Genomic DNA, 26330 nt, shown 5'->3' on the forward strand with positions numbered 1-26330 from the left:
AGAATGACGTAATCCGGAAGACTGGGGAGGGGCTCAGCCCCACCCAACTTGTGGCTGATGGAAAAGAGGCGGAGGAGGCTGGGGCAGTGCAGCCAGACTCCCATCCCTGCGAATGGGGGCATGCGGGGGAGGGGGTGTCAGGGCTTGAGGAGAGTTGGGAGAATAAGGTAGCCCATTCTACAGAAGCAATCGACAACTGCCTTCCCTCCTCGCCTAAAGGGTATGTGGAGTGGAAGTGGCAGGACTGTCGGAGTCCAAGCCCACCGAACCTCGGCGCAGTACAGGTGACCAGAGACAAGGTCACAGAGACTCACGCGGTCCTAGGGAGGGGTTATAGCCCTTCTTCCCTTGGGGTGAGGGGAGACCAGAGCTCTGAATCTACCTCAGGCCCCAACACCCTGGCTCCGTTTTCTTTTGTTGCTCAGGGTTTCCATGGAGACTGAGCGGTGAAAGCAGAGGCTTGTTTCCCCGACCCGGTTTGGGCGGCTGCGGCGCGCCTCTCTCTCTCTCTCTCTCTCTCTCTCTCGTCTCTGTCTCTCTCTCCCTCTCTGTCTCTCTCTGTGTCTCTGTGTCTCTGTCTCTCTCTCTGCTCTCTCTGTCCTTGTCCCTCTCCCCCCACCCCCCCGTCTCTGTCTCTGTCTCTGTCTCTGTCTCTCCCTCTCTCTCTGTCTCTCCCTCTCCCCCCCCCCCCCAACCCCCACACCCTCGTCTCTCGGCCTCAGCCCGCCCCACCTTCCTGGCAATCTGGACTTAAAAGACTCAAGGGATAGGAATGAGAAAAAGTTTGTAAAGTTTAGGGGCCGAGGATGGCCGGAGAGGGCCTAGGGAGAGAGGGAACCATTTCCAACTTCATCAACAAGCTACCTGACCAAGGGCCAGATCCAGGCACAAAGACAGGGAACACCACTAGGCCAGGGTAAGATGCTTGATTCTAAATGGAGTTTGAGTGTCAATCAGAGACATCTGAAGTAGAAAACAACAGTATGACAACTCAATAGCTACAATATATCACTGGAACAGTATTCCTGCTGCGGGGTAGGGGCCCCAAAGTAGTAGTTTGGTCAAGACCAGGTGACAGGAAACAGGAAGTAGTGTCCAGAAAGGTTGGAGTGGAGTGGTTGCAAGATGGTAAGGACTATGTAAAAGCCCAAGGGTCAAGTATGAGTGGAATACTGAAATAGTGAAACCCCCTCAGTAGGCTATTGAATGGAACAATGACATAGTGAAGTCCAACCCCCGCACCCCCCAGCATGGGAAAAAACCTAACCTCTCCTACCATCCACCCCAACCCCCCAACCCTGCACCCTTTCTATATTTTTAGAAACTGCTCTGCTGAGAAAGTAGAGATAAGACATTGGACAGACACCTGCAAGGTCCTGTTTTATCTAGCTTTTACTCCTTTTTCCCTGGTCTCACACCTGTTTTGTTGTTGTTGTTGTTGTTCTTTCTTCTCTGTTGCTGGGAAAAGATTCTGTGTTTAAAATGTGAGCTCCAAATCCAATCAATGGGAAGAGGAACCAGTAGGGGGTGGGGGAACTCTGCATTAGGGTCTATATAACTTGCTTTGAGCTGTATGCCACACGCGCGCACACACACACACACACACACACACACACACACACACACACACACATCATTTTGGGCCATACTGGGGTGTTCCCTTTCTCATGAGAAAGTAATAAACTCCTTTTTGCCTTTTCTCAAGAGCGGGTCTCTGTATATTTTTAATGTGAGTAGTGGTCTCTGACCCACACAAGTAGGTTCTTGGCACGCCTTCATAGCAGAGTGAGCCTGAGGAGAACCAGGCCCTATTTAGAACTAAAACCAAGAACTTTCCAGGAATTTGCTCCTGAGGCCAACCTGCTTCAGATGCCTTATTGGCCCCTAATGAAACTGATATTCTTTGAGATAATGTAACCTGTACTAAGGGAAAACATATTTGTCTTTCACCAGTAAGGATCACAGGAGCATTTAGAGCTAGAGCATCCTAAAATTTAGAGATCATCTCAATGTATCCCTCTTCTTTCATATAGGAAAAAAACTGAGGCCCTGAGAAGTTGAATTGCTTGAGGTCACACGGTAAGTGACCAGCAGAGATTCAAACCGAGTTTCTCTGATTCCATATCCAGTGGTTTTCCCACTATGTTAGATTTATTCCTTGTTATTTCTTTGGGTACCCAAAACTAAGAGGATGTCATAGGGGAGTGGAAGGATTCAAAGAAGGATCTTAACAGAGTCCTGTTTTCCATTCCAGATTCTCACAGGGATTTCAATGCTGCTTGGGTGATGTCTCTAGAATAGATAAAATAGAATCATCTCGTTTCCTTTTACTGGGAGGAGGGTTGGGGAAAACTGGGCCCAAGTCCCATCCCATAAACACACCCAACAGAGAGGGGAGAGTGGTATCTATCCTTCTATCCCTCCCAGTGAATAAGAAAAACCCTCTGGATATTTTTGTTTGTGACTGGCAAGACCTGCTCCATTGTCCATCAACTATCTACTAGGAAAGAACCCACCATTATACTATTGTAGTCTGCCAGGTAGCTCCCTTCATATTAAGGTCCATAGAGAACCAAGACTGAAGGAGAGATATTCAGGAGAGTCTGAGAATAGATATGATTGATAACCGTGTGCTTATTGATTCTGCCTTTGGGTCTAACTGAGACCTATACCTTTGTCTCAGATTAGGTAACAACTAGGGCAGGGTATATTTACCCTCTTGGGTCAGGGGTTTGAGGACAGAGGCAGCACATTCTGTCCAAGCAAGCTCCTTGGTGGCAGAGCTGTGTCTCTCTTCTTCCCTTACTCTCTGAAGTCCCAGGTCTCCTACAAAGATGGTAAATGACTATAGACACAGAGCCCCCTCCACCCTTTCCCATCCCTGGTCTCAGGAAAAGATAAGGTTGTCTCAGACTATTTAAGATCAGTCTTCCACCATTCCTTCTGGGATGCCTGCTACGTAACTAAGAAACTTGCTTTGGTCTCACTTCCATTTGTGTGTTACCTTTTCCTTGGTCATGGTTATGAGGAGGAATACTCCTTGCTGTTTTTTTTTTTCCACTTCCAGACACTCCCTCTATCACCATCACTCAGGAACTTCTTTTTTTGAGGTTCATTCAGTCCACGTTTATAGCCCCATCAAGATTCTGGCAACTGTTATCTTGATCTCCAGGACACTCTCTTCTCCTTTTCAATGCATTCAGTCAATGCCCAGCTCACAGTCTGTCTCTCTTCTCCACTTCCCACCCTTATACTAGGGAACTTCAACATACATATTGATATTCCCTCAACTTCTTAACTTCCAAGATCCTCATTTACTCATTCTCTGTGACTTACTTCTTCATCTCATCTCAGCTACATTCTAACATGGCCATCACCCACAAGTGTTCTTCCATGTCATAAATTCTCAGATTCCTTTATCTGATTACAGTCTGCCATTATTCCACCTTCCAACCTGCCTGATAATGCCACACTCTCTTTTTTCTTTTCACCAGGACCTCCAATTCTTTCACCCCAAAGTTCTATCCTAGGTCATCATCCCTACAGCTTTAGATTACTCCTATCATCCTTTGGAGAAGGAATCTCTCCTATTACTCTAGGGTTGAATGAAGCTGTAGACAATCATAAAATTATGCTGACTAGGATCACTACAAATTATGTTACAGAATTTCAACTGAGCCCTCACTGCAGCAAGGCAATCCTTTTAGACCGCCTCCCTAATTGTTTCACTATATCACCACTGCAGTTTTTCCAAGCTTTTTCATCCTCATCAAAAATTCCATGGCTTGCCCTGGAGTCAGGAGGACCTGAGTTCAAATTTGGCCTCAGACACTTGACACATTTACTAGCTGTGTGGCCTTGGGCAAGTCACTTAACTGCAATTGCCTTGCCTTCCCCCCTCTAAAAAAAAAAGACTTAAAAATCCCATGGCTCTTTCTCTCCTCTTCCCTCTCAGCTAAGAACCTTAACTCATATTTCACTAAAAAAAAAAAAAAAGAGACCAGTTATTGGGAGCTCCCTCTTCTCCTCATATCATTCAGATGCCTTCTACCACTATCTCCTCCCTCACCCCCATCTCACATGAAAAGGTTGTGCTTCTTGCCAAGGCAACCCTTTGCATGTGATCCAATTTCATCCCATCTTCCGCAGATTGCACCCCTCTATCATTCTCACTCTCTCACTGATCTTCAATCTCTTCCAACAATCTCAGCCTACTGACTGCTTCACTACAGCCTACAAACACACCATGTCTTCCTCATTCTCAAAAAAAAGTTCATGGGATTAATCCCTACTCACTTTTGTGGCTAAACTCCTTAAAGAAGGCTCTCTTCATCTGGTGCTTCCACTCCAGTTCCTCTCACCATCTTTGTGCTCTCTTTCCTCTGGCTTCCAACCTCATCATTCAATTGAAACTTCTCTCTCTAAAGCTACAAATAGTTTCAATTGCCAAATCTAATGACCTTTTCTTTTTTAAAATTGTTTTATTATTTAATATTTTTTAGTTTTCAACATTGATTTCCACAAGATTTTGAGTTACAAATTTTCTCCCCATTTCTATCCCCCTCTCTTATCCCCTTCCCCTCTACTTTCCTGTAGGGTAAGATATCCAATTGAGTGTGTATGTTATTCTCTCCTTAAGTCAAATCCAATAAGAACCAGATTCACTCATTCTCTTTCACCTGCCCCCTCTTCCCTTCCAATAGAACTGCTTTTTCTTGCCACTTTTATGCGAGATAATTTACCTCATTCTATCTCTCCCTTTCTCCTTCTCCCACATATATTCCCCTCTCATGCCTTAATTGTATTTATTTATAGATATCATCTCTTCATATTCAACTCACCCTGTGCCCTTTGTCTATATGTATGTATATTCCCTTCAACTACCCTAATACGGAGAAAGGTTTCATGAGTTACAAATATCACCTTTCCATGTAGGAATATAAACAAAACAGTTCAACTTTAGTAAGTCCCTTATGATTTCTCTTTCCTGTTTACCTTTTTATGCTCCTCTTGATTCTTTTTTAAATTTTTTTAAATTTTCATATTTTATTATTTAATATTTTTAGTTTTCAACATTGCTTTCCACAAGATTTTGAATTATACATTTTCTCCCCATTTCTATCCTCCCTCCCACTCCAAGATGGCATATATTCTGATTGCCCCATTCCCTAGTCAGCCCTTCCTTCTGTCACCCCACTCCCTCTACCCCATCCTCTTTCCCCTTACTTTCTTGTAGGGCAAGATAGATTTCTATACCCTGTATATCTTATTTCCCAGTTGCATGCAAAAAACCTCTTTTTTAGCATCCACTTGTACAACTTTGAGTTCCAAATTCTCTCCCTTCTTCACTCCCCACCCATCCTGGCTAAGAAGGCAAGCAATTCAACATAGGCCACACATGTATCATTATGCAAAACACTTCCATGATAATCATGTTGTGAAAGACTAACTCCATCCTATCCTGTCCCCCTTTATTCAGTTTTCTCCCTTGACCCTGTCCCTTTTCAAAAGTGTTTGCTTTTGATTACCTCCTCCCCCAATCTGCCCTCCCTTCTATCATCCCCCCTTTCTTGTCCTCTTCCCCCTACTTTCCTGTGGGGTAAGATACCCAATTGAGAGTGTATGTTATTCCTTCCTTAAGTCAAAACTGATGAGAGCAAGATTCACTCATTCCCCCTCATCTGCCCTCTCCTCCCTTCCAACAGAACAGCTTTTTCTTGCCACTTTTATGTGAAATAATTTACCCCATTCTATCTTTCCCTTTCTCCCTCTTGCAATATATTCCTCTCTCACTCCTTAATTTAATTTTTTTAGATATCATCCCTTCATATTCAACTCACCCTGTACCCTCTGTCTATATATATGTATATTCCCTTCAACTACCCTAATACTGAGAAAGGTCTCATGAATTACAAACATCATCTTTCCATGTAGGAATGTAAACAAAACAGTTCAACTTTAGTAAGTCCCTTATGATTTCTCTTTCCTGTTTACCTTTTCATGCTTCTCTTGATTCTTGTATTTGGAAGTAAAATTTTCTATTCAGCTCTGGTCTTTTCATTGAGAAAGCTTGAAAGTCCTTTATTTTATTGAAAATCCATATTTTCCCTAGGAGCATGATACTCAGTTTTGCTGGGTAGGTGATTCTTGGTTTTAATCCTAGCTCCTTTGATCTCCAGAATATCATATTCCAAGTCCTTTGTTCCCTTAATGTAGAAGCTGCTAGATCTTGTTTTATCCTGATTGTGTTTCCACAATACTCTAATTGTTTCTTTCTGGCTGCTTGCAATATTTTCTCCTTGACTTGGGAACTCTGGAATTTGGCGACAATATTCCTAGGGGTTTTCTTTTTGGGATCTTTTTCAAGAGGCAACGGGTAGATTCTTTCAATTTCTATTTTACCCTCTGGTTCTAGAATATCAGGGCAGTTCTCCTTGATAATTTCTTGAAAGATGATGTCTAGGCTCTTTTTTTGATCATGGCTTTCAGGTAGTCCAATAATTTTTAAATTATCTGCCCTGGATCTATTTTCCAGGTCAGTGGTTTTTTCAATGAGGTATTTCACATTGTCTTCCATTTTTTCATTCTTTTGGTTCTCTTTTATAATTCCTTGATTTCTCATAAAGTCACTAGCTTCCACTTGCTCCAATCTAATTTTTAGGTTGGTATTTTCTTCAGTGGTCTTTTGGACCTCCTTTTCCATCTGACTAATTCTGCCTTTTAGGACATTCTTTTCCTCAATGGATTTTTGGAGCTCTTTTGCCATTTGAGTTAGTCTATTTTTTAAGGTGTTATTTTCTTCAGTATTTTTTTGGGTTTGCTTTAGCAAGTCATTGACTTGTTTTTCATGGTTTTCTCACATCACTCTCATTTCTCTTCCCAATTTTTCCTCTACTTCTCTTACTCGCTTCTCCAAATTCTTTTTGAGCTCTTCCATGGCCTGAAACCAATTTGTATTTTTCTTGGAGGCTTTTGATGTAGGCTCTTTGACTTTGTTGACTTCTTCTGGCTGTATGTTTTGGTCTTCTTTGTCACCAAAGAAAGATTCTATAGTCTGAATCCTTTTACACTGCCTGTTCATGTTCCCAGCCAACTACTTGACCCTTGAGCTTTCTGTCAGGGTATGACTGCTTGTAGAGTAGAGAGTACTTTGTCCCAGGTGTCTGAGCATTGTGCTGCTGTTTTCAGAGGTACTTCTACTCCACTCTCACCACAAACTCTGTCACAGCAGCGCTCCTCCTCCCCCAAGAACTGCCAACCAGGACCGTGACCTAGATCCAAGCAAAGCAAATCAAGAGAACCCTGCGTCTGTGCCAACAAAATATTCCCTGCACTTCTGCTCTGATCCACAACTTGATTCCTCCCACTGGGTAGGGCTAGGGCTGGAAACAACCACAGCTGAAGCTCTGGAAGCAGCCACAGGAGCTTCCTGCTGCTGCAGGCCCTGCTTCACTTCAGCCACCCCATAGCTGGGCCTGGACCTGCACTTCTCTCTCCCTGATCCTGCAGTTTTCCCACTAACCTGCTCCGTTGTCTTTGGCGTTTGTGGGTTGAGAAATCTGGTAACTGCCACAGCTCAGTGATCATGGCCCTATGGCCTACTCTGCCCAATGTCCTCAGCTCCTGGTCTATCCTGGTGTGGCCCACGCTGGGCTTTGTTTGTCTTCTCTATCACCATAATAGCTATTTATGTTCAGCTTCTTTCTCTTTTACTTGCTCTTTTTTTTAAGCAGCTTATTTCTTGGCTGTTAACTTTATGTTTGAGTTGGGCTCTAATTCTGAGGTATGGAAGATGTCTCAGGCTTCAGGTTTTTCATACTGTTGTTTTCTGAGTTCTATCTGGGGACCTGACCTCAGGTATTCCTCACTACCCTTCAGACATGACCAGGGCCCCCAGCAACACTGTCACCCAAAATGCTCCAGTTCCCTTTGGTCCCTCACTCAGCTGCAAGTTTCAACTCACCCTTCTTCCCTGGAACCAAAACCAGTAACTCTGCTCTCCAGGAAGTGACCATATCCAGTAGGGCCCTCACCCCCAGGTGATCACACGCAACTCTACAGCCACAGCCTTGGACTGTGTCTGGTTAGTGTACCTGGGGCTGTATGTAGCACTAGTGGAAAGCCCTGCAGTATTCCCCTAATCAGCTGTCTGACCCCCACCCACACTGTGGATGGGGTGAAAGTTCTTGAAGCTACGGCTCCACACAGCTATCCCCAGGGCTTGCTGTTTGTTGACTCCACTGAGGTATCTGCAATTCAGTCAGAACAGACCACCACTCTAGGCGGTGAGGTTCTTCTTAATGTCCTCCCAAGTTATTTTAGGCTGGACAACTATTTTAATTCAACCTTTAATTATTTCTGTTGCTCTAAATTTTACTTTGAGGCATTATTTTAAATTATTTTGGATAGATTTTGGCCATATTTAATCCTCATCCTTCTTGACCTCTTTACAGCCTTTGACACTTGTGATCACTAGGTTTTTTCAAACACTGCTTTCTCTTAGTTCTTCTACCTATTTCATAGGTCTTTCTCAGTTTTTTGTTTTTTTGTTTTTTTGGTTTTTTTGCTGGATTTTCATCTTATGACTGCCAACTATGTCTGTTTTCCAGGACTTTGTCATGGGCCCTCTTCTCTGCTCCTTCCATAATATTTCATTTAGCAATCTCATCAGCTCCCATAGATTCAATTATCTATCTAGGTAGAAGATTTTCAGATCCATTTATCCAGTCCTAACCTTTTTCTTAATCTTCAGTCTCACATCTTCATTTCCCTATTAGAAATTTCAAACTGGATGCATGGAAAACATCTTAAACTCAACAAGTTCAAAACAGAATTCATTTTCTTATCCCCCAAATCCTCCACTCTTCTTAATATCTTATTGCCCTAGGAACCACAACTTTACAGTGACCCAGACTCCCAACTTAAGTGTCATCCTCAGCTCGTCACTCTCATATCTCCATATCCAATCAGGCTACGATGCCTTCATGCTGCTTCTATAGCAGGTGCCAAGTTGCATTTCTTCTCCCTGGGATGAATCTTTTTGCAGTCCCTTGCAAAAATTGGTCAGGGAAAGCTTGAAATCTGTAACTATACAGCATAAACATAAATACTAGCATTTTAAAACAAGTGTGATTTTCCTGGCATCTGAGGTAGCCAACCTATGGTACCATTGTAGCAATAAAACATGTACATTAATAGTACATGCAGTAGTGTAAGAGCAAGCAAAGTGGGACTTTTTACTGTTTTTTCTTTTGAAGTGCTTCTCAGCACTAAGACAATCAAGTGCCTTTGATTGGGTCTTGCCTTTGTTTGTAGGAAGGCCCACACCCTTTTGCTAATTAGGTCACAAGAGGTGTAAAGCCTTCAGTACCTGAAAAAGGGTACATATACCCAGAGGATAGCCATTGAACTCAGAATCGAGAATTGAGAATTGAGAACTCTCAGAGGGTTTAGCATTTTGCTTTGGGGGCTCACTCACTGGAAGAGTGTCATGTGATTTGACCAGATGAGACTCTGGGTAGCTGTTAAGGAGCCTCTCTGGCTTTGAAAAACCCAGATGTCGGTGCTTCTCTCTCTGGTAACTAAGTATGTAATGCCTTGGTCAGATATCTAGAAACCTGTCTGTTGATTTGTGTTATTTGCTCTGTTTATATTTTCTCTGTAATTTCTGTTCGTATTTGCCCTGAAGTTCAGGGTGCTGGCTTTTCACCCTGAACTAAGTGAATGATATATGTATGTTTGATTAAAGTGAGATTGTAAACCCCTTAAAGTTGCTTTCCTTAGAAAAGCAGATCAAAGAACCTGTGCTAGCAGCCCTCCTGTGTGCTGTTGTTATTAGCCTTACACAGCCACAGTAGCCACAGCAAGTAGCAACATTGTTGGTACAAGTAGAGGCTATATTATAGAGAGCAACACCTGACAAAATACTGCAATGACAAAGTGCTTAAGTTCCATGCAGGAGATGATATTTTGAAAACATGCAGTATTCAAAAGTAAATGCAGATCATAAACAACAAAGCCACACAAGGTTAACTACAAGGCAAAGCTCGTTAACTACAATAACACTATCAATAATTCTATTTAAAAATAGAAGTTAACTATAAGCATTAGTATAAATGCAAAAAATGAGCAGAAATTGCCATAGTAGGAATGTAACAGTCAAATGGATATAATAAAATAAAAAACAAGCTTAATCACACCATATAATAAAACAATGTTGGTTTTATTATTTATTTATTATGTAATAATATTTTATTATATTTATATTATTGATAATAAATGACAATAAAATGTAACACAATAACAACAAAATACAATATAGTAACAATAAAGACAATATAATAAAATAAAAATGAGCTTAATCAAACATGTAGCAATTAACACATTTAGCAACATACACACACAATTACATATAAGGCATATTTCATATGGACACAGTCTCTAATATTGTTACTTAGAGACATATGTAACTATCTTCAGGCTTAATTGTAACATTATAACTTAGCCTAATGACTAGGCTGGTCTAGTGATTAGCAATTGGTCTGATAAGTTTAATTCCCTGACTAGTCACTCTGCTTCTAAATCCAAGCAGGGATGCATGAGCTGATCATCAGGATCAACATAGACTTTTTTGTCTACATCTGCGCTGGCAGCAGGGACAAGCTGTTCATGTTCTGTGTGTTTAGTCTGTATTCTATAAGCCCATTAGCAGTTCTGGGCAGGAAAAGGGTTGTCTCTGGATTCAGTTCCATTCCTTTATAAACATGGTTTCTTTCACCAGAAACATCACTTTCAGCACCTGTATTTGGGTCAGAAAGTTTTTATACTGTTTTTGTAGAGTGGACAGTCTCTTTTTTTCAGCCTTCCACAGTGTCCATTAGTATTAGTTCTTTCCACCTGCTCATTAGTCCATCTAATCCTCCTGTGGGCAACATTTGGTTGCAGTGAATAGTTTTGATATGGTCCCCTCCATTTACTGGAGCTATTTTGTAAATAAGCAAGTTGCTCATTTTCAGTAACTTTGTATGGGTTAGCTTTCCATCAATCAGTTAATTTGTGAGTCTCTTGAATGCCAAGGTGTCTCAAGAGAACTCTGTCTCCTCATTGAAGGTCTTAAAACCATACTTTAGAATCATAATGTCTTTTGTTTTTGTCATATCTCTTCTGAGGAAGAGCTGAGGCGGGTTGGTAGGGATCTTCTCAGATTCTTCAACTGAGAGATGTGCTGAATTTGAGTGATTTTGTCATTTCGTACACTTGAGGTACCAAAACACAAGTTAACAGGTAGTAGGTTCTCATTCAATTATGAGCAAGTATGGTACAAAGCTTGTAGCATAATTTCTGGTAGAATTGTGTGCATACACTAGAAATTATTTATGTTGATTCCTCTGAAATTTATCTCAGATCTCAAAGTTCCCAACACATATAACAACGTGCAGTTAAAATGTTCAGGCTTTGGGTCTCCTTGAGGATGGAAAGCTGTATTCTTAGAGTTTTTAATATCTGTTCAAGGCCAACATTGTCTTAAGTAGATTGCTCTTAAAGACTCTGTCTTGGTGTGAGGAGATGCTGGCAGAGAATTCAAACACTGAAAAAGTTAAATTAAGTCAACTTGATTTTATTAAGCATCTTCTATGCATCAAGAACTGTGCTAAGCACTGAGGATACAAAGGTCAAAAACAAGTCCAGCTCTTAGGGAGCTCACAATCTAATGAGTGAGATGACATACAAACAACTAGTACAAACAAGATATATATAGGACAAATTGTGATAATCTCAGAGAAAGCATTAAGAAGGACTGGGAAAGGGTTCTTGTTGAAGTGGGGCTTTAGCTAAGATGTACTGGAAGGAAGTCAGGGATGCCAGGAGGCATAGGATAAGAATTTCGGACATGAGACACAATGAGAATGCCCAGTGTCAAGAGATGGAGTATATTGTTTGAGGAATAGCAAGGAAGCCAGTATCACTGGATCCCAGAGTACACTGGGGGAGGTGGGGTATAAAGTGTAAGAAGACTGGGAAGGATGGGTAAGGGAAGGTTATGGTGAACTTCGAATGCCAAACAGGATTTTATATGTGATCCTAGAGGTGACAGGAAGTCACTGAAGTTTGTTGAGTGCAGGGTCAAGTGCTTTAGGAAGATCATTTGACATCAGAGTAGAGAATAGACTAGAGTAAGGAGAGACTAACCACCTAGCTATTACAATAGTCCAGATAAGAGGTGATGAGAACCTATATCAGGGTAGTGGCAGAGTCAGAAGAGAAAAGAGGGGCATATGTGAGAAATGTTTATGCAGGCCTTGGCAACAGACTGGATGGTGAGAGTGAGAAGCTGAAAGTGACATCTAGGTTTCAAGCCTCAGTCATTGTGAGGATGCTGGTATGTTAGACTGTAATAAGGGAAATTAGGAAGGGAAGGTTTTTTCCAATAAGCAGTTGGAGTTATGATATTGGAGATCAGGAGAGAAGATAGGACTGGATAAATAGATCTAAGAATCATTTGCATAGAGTACATAGCTGAATTCATGGGAACTGTTTGATCACCAAGGGAAGTAGTATAGAAGAAAAAAAGAGGACAGAGCTTTGCCCTTCCCTCTCCCCAAGGTTAGTGAGTATAATCTAGAAGATCCAGCAAAGGAACTAAGGAGTAGTCAGAAAGGCAGGAGGAGAAAGCAGTGTCATGAAAACCTAGAGATAAATTATCAAGGAGAAGAGAGTGATCAGCAGTGTCAAAAGCTGCAGAGAAGTAGAAGAGAATGATTGAGAAAAAGTCATTAGATGTGGCAATTGAGAAATCATTGGTAACTTTGGAGAGAGCAGTTTAGGTTGAATGATGAAGTCAGACCAAAGTGTAACTTAAGAATAAAGTTAAAGGAAAGGAAGTGGTGGCACCTATTATAAATGGTCTTCTCAAGTTTATGGGAGGAAAGATATGATGCAATAGCTAGTGGACATGAATGGATGTAGTTTGAGGGGAGACATGGGCATATTTGTAGACAATAGGAAAGCAGCCACTCAGATAAGGAGAGACTGAAGAACAAATGAGTGAAAATGATAGAGGCAGCAATCTGCTGGAGAAGATGAAATAGGAAAAATGCTTTTCCCTTACTAGTAGGTACTTTCTGGTTTGGGTATGCTTGTAAGTCACTATGAAGATACGACTCATACTTTTACTGTCTTCTTCCAGAGACAGAAAATTAATACAGTCAAGTTCCAAAAACTTGCTTATATTCTCCAAATATGCAACATGACTTGGTAATGTTTCTCTTTGTAGACATATGGCACAAGTTTCACTCTTCTTGATAACATCTGAAGTCATCTTTGTCCAGTAAAATATCTCTCTTACCAGGTCTAGGGTCTTTTCTTGACCCATTGTAACAACAGTGTTGCTAGCAGCTGCTGTAGAGGTGAAAGACCAACACAAGACCAACAACAAGAGCATATAGGAGGGCTGCTAGCACAGGTTCTTTGATCTGCTTTTCTAAGAAAAGCAACTTTAAGGGGTTTACAATCTTACTTTAATTAAACATACATATACCATTCACTTAGTCCAGAGGGAAAAGCCAGCACCCTGAATTTGAGAGCAAATACAAACAGAAAATATAAACAGATCAACATACATAGAAATCAACAGACAGGCCTCTAGCTGTCTGACCAGGGAATTACATAGTTAGCAGAGAGAGAGGCACCAACATCTAGGTTTTTAAAAGCCAGGGATGCTGCTTCAACAGCTACCCAGAGTCTTACCACCAGCACTCTTTCAATGAGTATGCTCCCCAAACAAAACGCCAACCTCAGATCTTATATAAATGTCTCAGGGCCCTGGGGCACTTGATTATCTCAGTGCTGAGAAGCACTCAAACAAAAAACAGCTAAAAGTCCCATTTTGCTTGCTATTACATTTGAAAGGCAAGACTCATCAAAAATACTTGATTACCTCAGCACTGAGAAGCACTCCAAAACAAAAGACAAAAGGGTCCCACTTTACCTGCCCCATTCAGACAAAGGCAAGACTCATTAAAGGCACTTGATGGCCTTAGCATTCCAAAAGAGAAGAACAGCAAAAAAGTCCCACCCTACTTACCATAACACCCATATGTCCATCGTATTGTGATGGTGTAAAGCATTCATACCTGTTGGGTAGTATGCTTTGGGTAGTCAACAATGAGACAGTCAATAGGCATTTATTAAACACTTACTATATATTAGAAACTGTTTTATGCACTAGTGATACAAATCTAAAGAGAAAGACAGTCCCTGTCTTCAGAGAACACATAAAAAGGAATCTGAAAAGGGGTATAGCAACAATCTGCTAGCAGCTACTATGGCTGTGTAAAACCAACAACAACCAGCACACAGAAGACCCGCTAACACAGGTTCTTTGATGTGCTTTACTAAGGAAAGTAACTTTAAGGGTTTAACAATCTTACTTTAATCTCACATACAAATATCATTCACTTAGTTCAGGAGGAAAAGCCTGAACTTCAGAGCAAATACAAATAAATTACAAACATACATTATAAACAGACCAAATACAAACCAACATCTAGGTTTACAAGCTGGGGGTGGGGGTGGGGCTCTTGATGTCTACCCAGAGTCTCTTGAAGTCACACACCACTCTTCCAGTGAGTGAGAGCCTCAAAAGTCAAACACCAAGCTCCCCTCATTTATATCTAGTTTGGAGCCCTGAGGGCTCTGACTTTACCCAGGCTGGGTGTGCAAAAGTTCCCCATCCCCAGCAACACATCATATACAAGTCAGTGACCCTCGATTGCCTCAGTGCTGAGAAATACACCTAAACAAAGACAGCAAAACAGGTTTCCCACCCATTCAAACAAAGGGGAGATTTGATAGTCTTAGCATCCCCAAAGGGAAGAACAGGGAAAAGTCTGATTGCCTTAACAAAGGGGTGGGCCCAGTTAGGGGTGGGGATGATATAGGTAAATTTCACAGCTGGAGTGAGCTTCCAGGAAGAAGAGGTTTCCAGGGCATGACAGAGAATGCAGCCTAGAGAGTAATGAATGGACAGCTGGGTAGAATCAGCTGCTTCCTGGTTCCATGTATGGAATCAGTCACTGTCCAATATAGCACTCCATTGCACAGCTTCAACTTCTGCCATTGCTCCAACAGTAAGTTGCCTTCAGCTGTCAGGAACTTAAGATGTGAGGGATCATCATGCTTTTTGGCTTCAATTACTTCTCTTATTCCTTCATCAACCATCTGTTCTTGCTGCCAATCATCCAAAAACTACTGTGGTAAGGAAAATTGGTTCAATCAAGGTTTATGCATTTAGTATGCTCCCTGGTGAAAGTTTCAAGTTCTCAGCCATACTTATTATACTTTGATGTAACTGTTCCTTCAACCTTATCACAGCCCTAGTGTTCTATGGCATTCCATTCATATTTTTCTTGGAGGCTTTTGACATAGGAGCTTTGACTTTGTTGTCTTCTTCTGTTTGTATGATTTGATCTTTTTTATCACCAAAGTAAGACTCTATAGTCTGAGGTTTTTTTTTTTACACTGTCTGCTCATTTTCCCAGCCAATTACTTGACTTTTGAGCTCTTTGTCAAGGTGACTCTGCTTCCAGAGTAGAGAGTGCTTCAGGGTTTGTGCACAGCTGTTTTCCTGAGCTACTTGTAGACACAAGTAAATTTTCATTTCTTCTGAGGTGGCATGATCCAAGGAGAGGTGTTTACTCCTCTACTGCCTGTGCTCTGGTCTGTAAGTGACCTCAAGCACTCTTTTCTGCCTTGCAACTGCTAGGAGGACTTCTTCTCCACAGCCACCACAAGCTCTGCCACACCAGCACTCCTCCTCACCCCAGGACCACCATGCAGGACTGTGACTCAAATCCAAGCACAGCAAAGCAAGAGAATCCTACCTTAGCACCAGCAAAGTGATCCCTGCACTCCTGCTCTGACCAGCCGCTTGATCTCCCCACTGTCTGTGGGCCTGGAGCTCTGGAAGCAGCTGCTGCTGTAGCCACCTCCACTCCCCTGGGGCTGGAGCCTGCCTGCACCCTTCTTTCACCCAGGTTCAACAGAGTTTTCCCACTGACCTGCTAAATTGTCTTTGGCATTTGTGGGTTGACAAGTCTGGAAACAGCCACAACTCAGTGATTCAGTGCCCTGAGGCCTGCTCTGCCCAGTCTGCTCTGGCCTGGTCTGTGCTGGCATGGCCCACACTGGGCTGTGCTTGGCTCTCAGCATGGGCAATAGACCCTTCCCAGCGACCATCCAGGCCATCTTGGGCTGGAAACTTGTTTCACTCTGTCATTTCATGGATTCTGCAGCTCCAAAATTTGTTTAGAGTCATTTTTTACAGGTGTTTGGATTTTGGGGAGAGCTCAAGCAAGTCCCTGCTTTTACTCTGCCATCTTGGCTCTGCTCCCATTTTATTGCATTCTGAACAAAGCATCTGCATCCGCATTAGTCTTACCAGGCCTATAGTGTGCTAAAATAATTTGTCAATGTTGCCACCCCACTCTGTCAAGCAGCATCCAATCTGGCACTTGTCAAGATATGTCAATGGATTATTAACAGTACACCTTTGGAGTTTTGCTCCTTATACACAGTCTTGGAACTTTTCAGTGATGGCCCAATTCAGAGCCAAAAATTCAAGCTTATGGAGAGGGTAACAAGAATATCAGAATAGAGATTAGGCTGTAAAACAAAAGCTGGTACAGTCAATAGTTTGCCCAAGAGAGGTTTTAGGAATTGTTATCATTGCCTTTATGGCCCCACTTCCCACACAGCCTCCAAAGAGGAACATGAGAGGAGCACATTCTAGCTCAAGTGCATCCTATACCCAGCTCAGCCCTTTCTAGGAACAGTCTTGCCTAGAAGGACTAGAAGGACACAATCCACTTGCATAATAGTTCAGAGAGGTCCCCTTGGAGCCATAGCTAGCTCTGGCCTCAGGCTCCTGGGTGATGATAGGTGGAGATTGCAGAATAGTCTGGGCCTGTTTCTATTTTAAATCCAGGATATATTCCACTGCCAGCTGTGATCAAACAGAAAATTCAGGGCTTGGTGAGAAAGAAAAGCAAAAGTGACAGTGTGAGCATAGCGAAATACTTTATAATTTCTCAGAACTGTACAATGAGGATGATAATACTTGCACTACTTAGAGGATTATTGAAGTCTTATATAAATGTGAATTATTACTGTATTATCTTGACCTAGTTAGACCCTGAGAGGAGTCAGATCCCAGAGTGGGACACCTTGAAAGGCCCCTCTGCATCTCCTAACTGCAAACAGGGGCACCCATTTTGCTGAAAACTTGTGCAGTGCCACAGGTCCTACTGCCAGAAGGCTCTTCACATTTTGTTCTACAAAGACAAAAACAGGCTGTGCTCAGCCTCAGCCTCCACTCCCACTCCCACCACCCCACCAAAATCACATCTGTAGAGTAGGAAAAGAGGTGAGGGCATACAGTCTGACTCTTAACTAAGAAGGAATCCCAGCAATGATGTGCCAAAAAAAATAGACATCTAGCTCCTGTTTGAAGGCTGCTAAGGATGGAAACTCATTAGTTTCTAAGGCAGCCCTTTCTGTTTTGGGATTTTCTTCACCATAAGGAAACTTTTTTCCCATAAAATTTAAAATCTACCTCTCTTTGTTTCCTCCTTATTGTTCCTCATTCTGCCTTCAGAGTAAGCAAAACAAAGATTATTCTCTCTTTCATATGATGGCCCTACAAACACTGGAAGACAGATCTCATGTACCCTCTTCTTATGGTCTCCAGGCTATACATTTCAAGTTCCTTCATGTGATTCTTGTATGATTCACTCCTAGTCCCTTCACTATCCTGATAAACTACCAGATTGTAGCTTTTTCATTGTCCTTCCTAAAAGATAGTTCTCAGAATTGCACACAATGATCTAGATTTGATCTAACAAAGGTAGAGTACAATGGAACTATTGTTTTCTCATCGGGAATATTACGCTTCTATCAGAGGAATCTAAGATCCTCTCAGTTTTTATAATAATAATAATTTTGGTACATTGAGGATTGTTTGTCTGGATGTGTAATTTAACTGGTGTAGGGAACTTCTGGTGAGGAAACTCCCTGAACCAACATAGATTGATACTTGATCTGTAACTTGGGACAATGAGGGGTTAAATTACTTGACCAACATCTAGTATGCCAGAAGTGGGACTTGAACTAAGGTTTTCCTGACTCAGTCTGCTTCTCATATTTACGTAAAACACATAATTATATAGTGGAAGCAGCTAAGTCACAGTGTTGATAGTGTTGGACTTGTGAGTCAAGAAGACCTGAGGTCAAATCCTGCCCCACTTGCCAGTTGTATAACTGAACAGGTCATTTACTGTCTCTTGCCTCAGCTTCTTTATTTGTAAAATGGTAATAATGGCCCCCTACCTTTCAGGGGTTTTATGAGGATCAAATGAGTATATATGTAAAGCATTTGCAAACCTTAAAGCACCACATAAATATTAGCTATTATTATTATTATTATGGATTACAATGCATTTTCTCACCACATCCCTAAGATGTGGTTAGTGAAAGTATTATCTCTATAGGCCGTGAGAGACTAAGGAACTATATCCCAAGGTTTCTGAGTTAGTGTCGGGCAGGATTCAAATCCAGGTTTTCAAGTGCCCTTTCTCCTATGTAAATGTTATTTTTATCATTTAAACTGTGGTTCAAAGTTCATTTGCATGGGAATCTCCTTATTGGTGGAGATTACTTAGTGCTCTACACTTGTATGAATTGGTAAGAAGACACACATTTCCAGAATCTCTTTAAGTCCCTGAAAGGAGAGAAAGACTGGGAAGAAGCAGATATGTAGAGATGCTAGCACCTAAATCATGTCCCTATCTCTAGCTTGCTAGAAACTTTGGGGAATTTCCCCTTGGGTGGGATCTGATATTATTTTCATTGAGCTGAATCTCAACCTGAGACTTTGTTCCAAGTGTGAGAGCTCATTCATTATTTTTTGGCATATTATCACCTGTATACCTTCTGATTTGTTTGCCATCAGTTTGGATAAATTAGTTTATTTGCTGTGTTCATTGCAGAATTGCCATTTGTTGGGAATTTGTCAAGCCTTGGGTAAGACAGGTTGAGGGCATTCCTCCATTAAAGTATAGAAATCAGGAACTCAAAAAACTTTCCCCCCAGACTAATAATATAGAGCGGGGGGAGTACCCTTTCTCTGAGAACAGAGTAGCCAGCTTTCGGCCCCAATTGACTACTTTCCCTCCTGGTAAGAATCTCCTTTAGAGAAGGGTGAGCGGAGGAGATTCTAGATACCTATTCCTGCTTTCCTGTGAGCTACATTCTCTGCAGACCGATGTGGAGAAGCAACACCCCCCTCCCCATAATTACATACTACAGCTGACTCACTGAACTTACAGTACATTAAAATCTTGGGGGTGGTTTTTTTTTCCTCTCTGTGGCCTGTATAGACATTTCTATTGGGAATGCTGATGGTGGGGGAGGGATTGGGAGTAGAATAGTGAGAAGAATTGTGTTTCCAGATCAGGACAGACCAAGAAAGATGCAGTAAAGAATGTCTGCCCTAGGACAGCCACTCCTTCCTGCTCAACCCTGGAAATAGCTAGACCTGTCTACTCCTTATATTCCAAAGTATCTGATGTTTCTACCCAGACTTCTATCTGGATAAGTTTGAGAAGTGCATGAGGAAACAGCATACCTGCTGGGGGAGTAAACAAAGTAATTTTATAACAGCCAAGACACAAAGTGGGCTGATTTAGGGTTGACAGCTTAAGTTGTTCATGTGTGGGAAAGAGCATATACTACAGACAGGGAGGCTGTGAACTCCAATAAAAAGGGAAGAGCTATAAATTAATTAGAAGCGGCTTCTGAATCAAAGAAATAAAATACAGGAGACTCCAGCATAGCAATTGCTGAACAAGATAGGGAACATAATTCCTCCTCCTCCTCTCAGTGTTTCTTGACCAAAGTTCTTGAACTGGCAGGAAGAACCAGAATCTTCCCGGATTTTGAGATAAGTATTTTGGTCCCACACCAACCCATAGGAATAGAAGCACAGACAGGTTTTAGAGAGGGGGCCCTTCAAGGGGAGTGCTCCCTAATTTCACATGATCCTGGCCAAGATCTAACCAAGTCCCCTGGAGATTTAAGATCCTTCATATTTAAAGGTCTAAAGCAGGACAGGGCCCTTGATCTTCTCTTAAATGATTAGTTACTACTCAACAGGTAAGACTGTGGGTGTGTGATTAAAAAGTATTAATATAGCACTTTATGATTTACAAAGCGTTTTGTTCACAATAGCCCTGAGCAGTATGCAGAATAAGTACTGTTATCCTGATTTTATAGATGAGAAACTGAGCCTTGAGTGGTGAAGTGACTTGTCCAGTTGCACAATGAAATGTTGGAATTGAAACTTCATACAACCCGGTATCCTGACTCTGAGGCTCAGTTTATGACAGGATCCAGCAGTCCTGGGCCTTAATGAACCACATCAACTCCTTCTCAAAACTGACCTTTGCCTTTTACCCAAATTACTAATTTCTAAACTTCACTAATCTCTGAACCTCAACTCATGGCCCTGAGAACACAAGGGTTTCCCTTGATGATGATGTCGTTATTCCAGCCAGTCCATGACATAAAGGAGCACCAGTTTCCCCTACCCTGGAGACTGTGGTGGTCCTTTGGGGATCAGGACTTGTTTTTCTACCAAGGAGTTTAGAATCTTCCAGAAAGTTGGAGGAGAGGGGGAGAAAGGGAATGTGAATAAGGAAGCACTTAACCTCTCTTTCTGTAAGCTTCTATTATCTATGAAAACTTTAGGAGGCCCAGGGTGTGGCCAGGCCATTTAGTTCACATCTAACCAGGCATAGTGATTTCCTCTCTAGCTTACCTTTACTGAGTTTAGGACTGCTTGGCTATCTGCTGAGCTCAGCTCCGGGTTCTGAACATAGAGGCACTTCTTTCTCTTCCTAGCAGGACTTGCAGTATAATCTCCCACTCAGGGCAAACTACCAGAGTTCACTAGGCCTGAACTTTTTATTCATGTTTAAAGGCCAACTAGTGGTCCTCGGACTTGCTCAACTGCTTTTACTTCCTGAATTGCCCTGGGTTTCCAGAGTTGCTTTCTTATAATATCTGAGACAGAAGGTACTTTTAAAAATATATTTCAACCATCCTTTTGAAAGATTATGGACAGGTTCAGAGAAGGGATTTACCCAAAATCACACATTTAGTTACATCCTGAACTAGACTCTGGGTCTCCTACAATAAATCCAGTATCCTTTAATATACTACAGAAGGCTTCCACTCAAAGCTGACAACTGAATATCTCCAAAGATGAGGAACTAATATTACTTCATGAAGAAGCCCATTCCATTCTGATAGCCATTCAGAATTTTACTCTCTGCAATTCACTATTCTCTCCCCAAATAGCTCCCTTCTGTATAACAGTCTTACAATATTAGAAAGACAGAGATCATGTTACCCCAAGTCTTCTCTTCTCTAGGTTGAATATTCTCTATGCCTTCATAACCTCATTATATAGCCTGATGATACCGGGCCTCTGGACTTTAACTTGTCAAAGGTGAAGTTGGTGCCACCTTGTGGCTGCTGGGCAACTTTCCAAGTTTGAGTAGCTAGGGCTTACCTACATTCATGGGCAGAGGGTGTACATCCCTCACTCTAAAGACCCAAGGCAAAGGATTACCATACCTAGTTTCTTGCTTTTATGTATTTTTCTCCAACCCATTCTCCAACCAGGTGGCCCACCCCACTCTACAAAGGAGGACAGTTACCTCTCTGGGGCTAGAAGATGAATGCATTCAGATGGTAACCTATCAGGGAGGATGCAAAGAGAACTGATCCCTTATACTTAGGAATTTAAGAACATTTGTTTAATTGAATTAAGAAGTTGGACTGGGTGATGAGATCTATTCCAGCTCTGAGGTTCTAGAAGTCATAATCCATGCCCTTCTCTTTTTCACTGTTACCACATCATATGTGAATTTTGGAAGACACCTCTATTTCTAACTTCTCTATATGGACAATTTCCTTCTTCTTCCCCATCCCATTCTTTCCTCATCATCTATTCTTGTCTTTTAGAGGCTGTGTTGTATGCTCCTAGATGTGTCTGGTAGTACAAATGATGAACAAGTAAGCTGGATGGGGCTGAGAAACAGAATTTTTTCTTATGAAATGCAAATACTTGGGGTAGAACTTGAATCCTTAACTCTAAAATTACCAATGACATGATCTAACCAAACAAGCTTGCTTGTAACACCTGACCTCCTGTCCTGGATTGGGGGGGGATGGGAGGAGGGAGAATCAGCATATTCCTTTTTTCTTTCTTTTTAGCTAGGAATTCCAAATTGCTTTCATTTTTTTTTTTTTGGCCAAGTTAATAACAATTCACATAGCACTATAAAGTTTACAAGATATTTTTCTCATAACCATCCTGTGACAAAGATATTATCATTCATCGGCATGAGAGGTTAAGTTACTTGTTCAAGGTCTCACAGCACGGAAGTGGCAGAACTGGGAACTTGAACCCAGGTTCTCTGACTCCAGAATCAATCTTCACATTACCTTCATTTATTATACAGTTTCCACTGTGGAAATGGCTATATACCATTTCTTTGTTCCCATGCGCTAGAGATCACTCACTTATCCTTCTCTTGTCGTGTCAAATTATTTGGACAATGTCTCCAAGTCTACACTGATAAAGACCATGGAAATTTGCCCAAATTTGGATTACAAATATGCTGAGTGAGTCAGATCCTGGTACCCCACTCCCTGACCTCCCCACACCCACTAACATAGGGAAGACAAGAAACTTACTTCCTTTCTTCCTTCTCTCTGTACATTGTCAAACAGAGACAACAACTGTTTCACAAAAGCTCCATTAGTGGATTTATTTGCACTGTAAGGAAGGGAACGGAAATGTCTTGTCTTTTGCCGCAGGGTTTCCACGTGCCTGACGTAGCCAGCGGACAACAAACCTTATCACCTGGAGTGGGTTCAAAACACAGCTGTCCCCTGGCCTGTCACATGGCCACACAGTAGGCAGGAATGATTAAGGGCTTTATTCCATGCGTTGTCTGTCAAGAGGCAGGGGCATGTACAAAGTCAACACACCTTGCAAATGAGAGTTTACATCTGTTCAAACACAGTAGAGATTTCTTTTGTTCAGAAATGCCCCACATGGAGGAGACATAAGAGAAAAACCAGGCAGGCCTTCAAATACAGAATAAGGCCATAAGATATGAAAACCTGAAACACAAACAGCTTCTGGTGAAAAGACATGACTTTGGGAGACAAGCTGTGTTCAAATTAAAATCCAATTGAACATTAAATTCCCTCCAAAATGAAAACTGTTCAGCAATGTAGCTTACGAGCCAGGGTCCTCCAACCTAAGGACATGGTATTCAAAATACTGATGCTGAGTCAAGTCCAAAGTCCTGTAAAGTTTGGACTTGAGTAGTAGTGGTGGTAAAAGAGAGCTAGGGAAATGGGGCTAAGTAATCTGATCTTTGCTGCTGCTCCTCTGTCCTTGACTTGTGCTAGGACATCTCAGTGGTGATTAGAGGCAAGAGACAATATCAGTTATTCCTGGTACCAAGACACCAAGGGCCTAGCCTCCTAGACCCTTCTGTAGGAGAAGTAAACAACTGAGCATTGCTTCTCAGCATTCTCCACTATGAAACCACTGAGGCCAAGAACATGTGCTATTGCCAAGATTCTTGGGTTTCAACAGGTGTTCTGGGGGCCAAGGAGAAGGGATAGTTTTGGTGTTAAAGAGATGAGAAAGGGACTTTTTTTTGTTCTGTTTTGAATATAAAAATTATTGTAAAGACAAGGGACAGACCCAAGACAACTAGCTGAACTTGCTGCTGGCTTTTCTGATTCTAATATTCCAAATATAAGAGTTACAGGCCTCAAGTTCATCTACAAAAAAGGTAATAAAAATTAAACAAAATGGCACCTTCAACAGAATAGAACAAAATCTTAACAACACAGCCTCATGGAAACAGAGGCCCAACAGTGCTAGCTCCAAGAGAGACACAAAAGAAGATTCCAAGTCTTCACTCCACCCAAAAAGTAAACAAAAAGCTAAACATGACTGTTCTGCATTCTCTGAATAAGTTAAACTTCAATTCTTCTAGAATGTGTCCACACAAGGAACTGGGTCCTCTGCCAGTGGAAAGGAAAGGCAGGAAGGGGAAGCTACCCAAAAATAAAAACAGAAGTGGGGGGAAGAATAAGGGAGGAAGAGAAGAGTGCACAAGCTAAAAGGAGGAGGAAGAAGGGGAGAATGGGAGGAAGGAGGGAAAGAGGGAGAAGAAAGTGAGAGGAGAAAGAAGGGAGAGGAAAAAGGCAGAAAGGTAAAAAGAGGAATGGCATAAGAGAAGGGAGGAGAGAAGAGAGAGGGGTAAAAGAGGAATGAAGAGTGCACAGGCAAAAGCAGTTTATGGTCACAGAAGTAATCAAGTTCCTTAAGGGGGTTACAATATGCAAATCAGTCCTTTGCAAATTCTCCCCTCTTCAAGTGCCTCAGCAAGGCAGTGGAAAAAATGTCTTTTGGACAAATCCAGGAGAGTTCCAGAGGGTCAGTCAGGGTGGGAAGCTGGTCTGAAGGGCTCAAGGGCTGCTAGTCCTCAATGATGATGGGCTCCTCATTCACTGGCAGGGGCTGCTGCCTGAGCTGTAGGGACTGGCTTGGTCGAAGGATGATGGGCTTGTAAGGGCGACGGGCAGCTCGCTTTGTTTCAGAAGATGAAAGCAACTTTCGGATTTTCCTGCAAATGCAGAACAAACAAGCCACAATATTTATTAAATATATCCTCCCACAAAAGAAAGGCTGGTTTTCAAGATGGGCCCTTAATCTACTCTGGCCCTTCCTGATTCAAACTGTACTTTGAACCTATAAAACCTTTCAATTTTCTACCACAATGTTCAACCCTCTCTGCCTCAGTGCCCCAGCTCAAAAGGTACAGACTTGAATCTGAAGGAGAAAGAGGGAATTTAGTGAGTAGGAAGAATAGGACCAAGGGAAGAAGAGAATTGAGTCAGTCTTTAAGACAGTAGCTTTAAAAAATAATGACAGCAGCTCCCACTTGTGTAATGCTTCAAGGCTTACAAGATGTTTTCTTCACAACGACTCTGTGACAGAGAGAGAGAGAGGGTGAGGCACAGATAGTTCCTAAGGGTAAACAATAACAGCTAGTATGTATGAGAGCCAGGACTTGAAGGAATACACTACTACTAACTCTAAGACTAATGTTCTTCCCACTATACATTGCTGCCTCTCTGAAGATAGAATCTTTGGTGGTCATACTGATCTGTTTCAGATGGAACAGCAGCTTTTTAGGAAATTCTGGTCTCAAAACCTTTTCGAAGTCTTAGAGGCCAAGTCCACTCGTTGGTTCAGCTCTTTATTTTTAGCTTTTTCATTTACTCCTCTAGTCTACACACAATTTCCCAGTACTCAAGGCCCCAGAGAAGGACCAAGGTGAGGAGGAGGGAGGGGGAGAGGAAAGGAAGAGGGGTTGGACAGGGTTTTTCTTTGGGCTGTAAACTGGAGTCCTTTGTAGTTAATGACTTCATTCAAGCAGAAATGCAGAAAGGCCCATTTCTCCCCACAAATACTACTTTCTTGATGATATAAGTTAATAGGTCACCCACTCCATTCATGGACCTGAAGGAAGCCCCTGTCCTACCTGGTTTCCTCTGTGGCCATGTAAAACACATCATCTGGAGCATCAATCCAGTTCATCCTCCTCCTTTTCACTGGAGGCAGGGATCCACCACGAATTAATCTGACTTTTGTTGGATAGGATTTTCCATTGAGCAGCAAGTTTCGGCTTGGTCCCTAACATAATACATAAGAAGTAATAACTATGTGGCCAATGGCCAGTCCACACTTGTAGATGACATATATAAGGAGAAAAGGAGTGACCATTCTTGACACAATTTTACCATATGGCTAAAAGAAGTGCCTTAAACAAACAAGACTGACTTCAGAGGTTGAGGCCAGAGTAGAAAAGCATCACCTCAGAAGCTGAGGAAGGAAACAAAGCATTCATAAGCCTCACTTCTTCACCCCATCCTTGTGAGAAAAGCTTCCCCTCTTCACTCACATATAAAAGAAAGATTTTCTGTAGCTTCCAATATCTCAGCATAACTCATAATTCTTCAAGATTTCCTAGTTAGACCTGACCAAGGGAAATCTGATACTGATCCTTATATAATTTCAGGGAGGACTGGAATGCTTTGGGAAGTGGTATTCCTCTCAGTACAGTGCAGTCACCGAGGGAGGGAATGTACACGGAAGGCAGGAGAGAGATGTACTT

At 42.0% G+C, this 26330-nt stretch overlaps 1 protein-coding gene across 7 annotated transcripts in view; it reads right to left on the reverse strand.

Annotated features, from left to right (window-relative positions):
* Positions 1-22864: 22864 nt before the first annotated feature.
* The window catches only part of MTA1 (metastasis associated 1), a 285890-nt gene continuing 282424 nt past the window's right edge, over positions 22865-26330 (reverse strand). For all 7 annotated transcript variants that reach the window (XM_036749079.1, XM_036749078.1, XM_036749077.1 and 4 more), the window contains 2 exons: positions 25698-25849; positions 22865-24776 (listed from right to left, as the gene is read on the reverse strand). In XM_036749079.1, the coding sequence (XP_036604974.1) occupies positions 24629-24776; positions 25698-25849 (300 nt within the window). In that variant the 3' untranslated portion in view covers positions 22865-24628. The remainder of the gene's footprint in view (positions 24777-25697; positions 25850-26330) is intronic.

This window comes from Trichosurus vulpecula, chromosome 3 (genome assembly GCF_011100635.1).
Source record: "Trichosurus vulpecula isolate mTriVul1 chromosome 3, mTriVul1.pri, whole genome shotgun sequence".
Classification (NCBI taxonomy): domain Eukaryota; kingdom Metazoa; phylum Chordata; class Mammalia; order Diprotodontia; family Phalangeridae; genus Trichosurus; species Trichosurus vulpecula.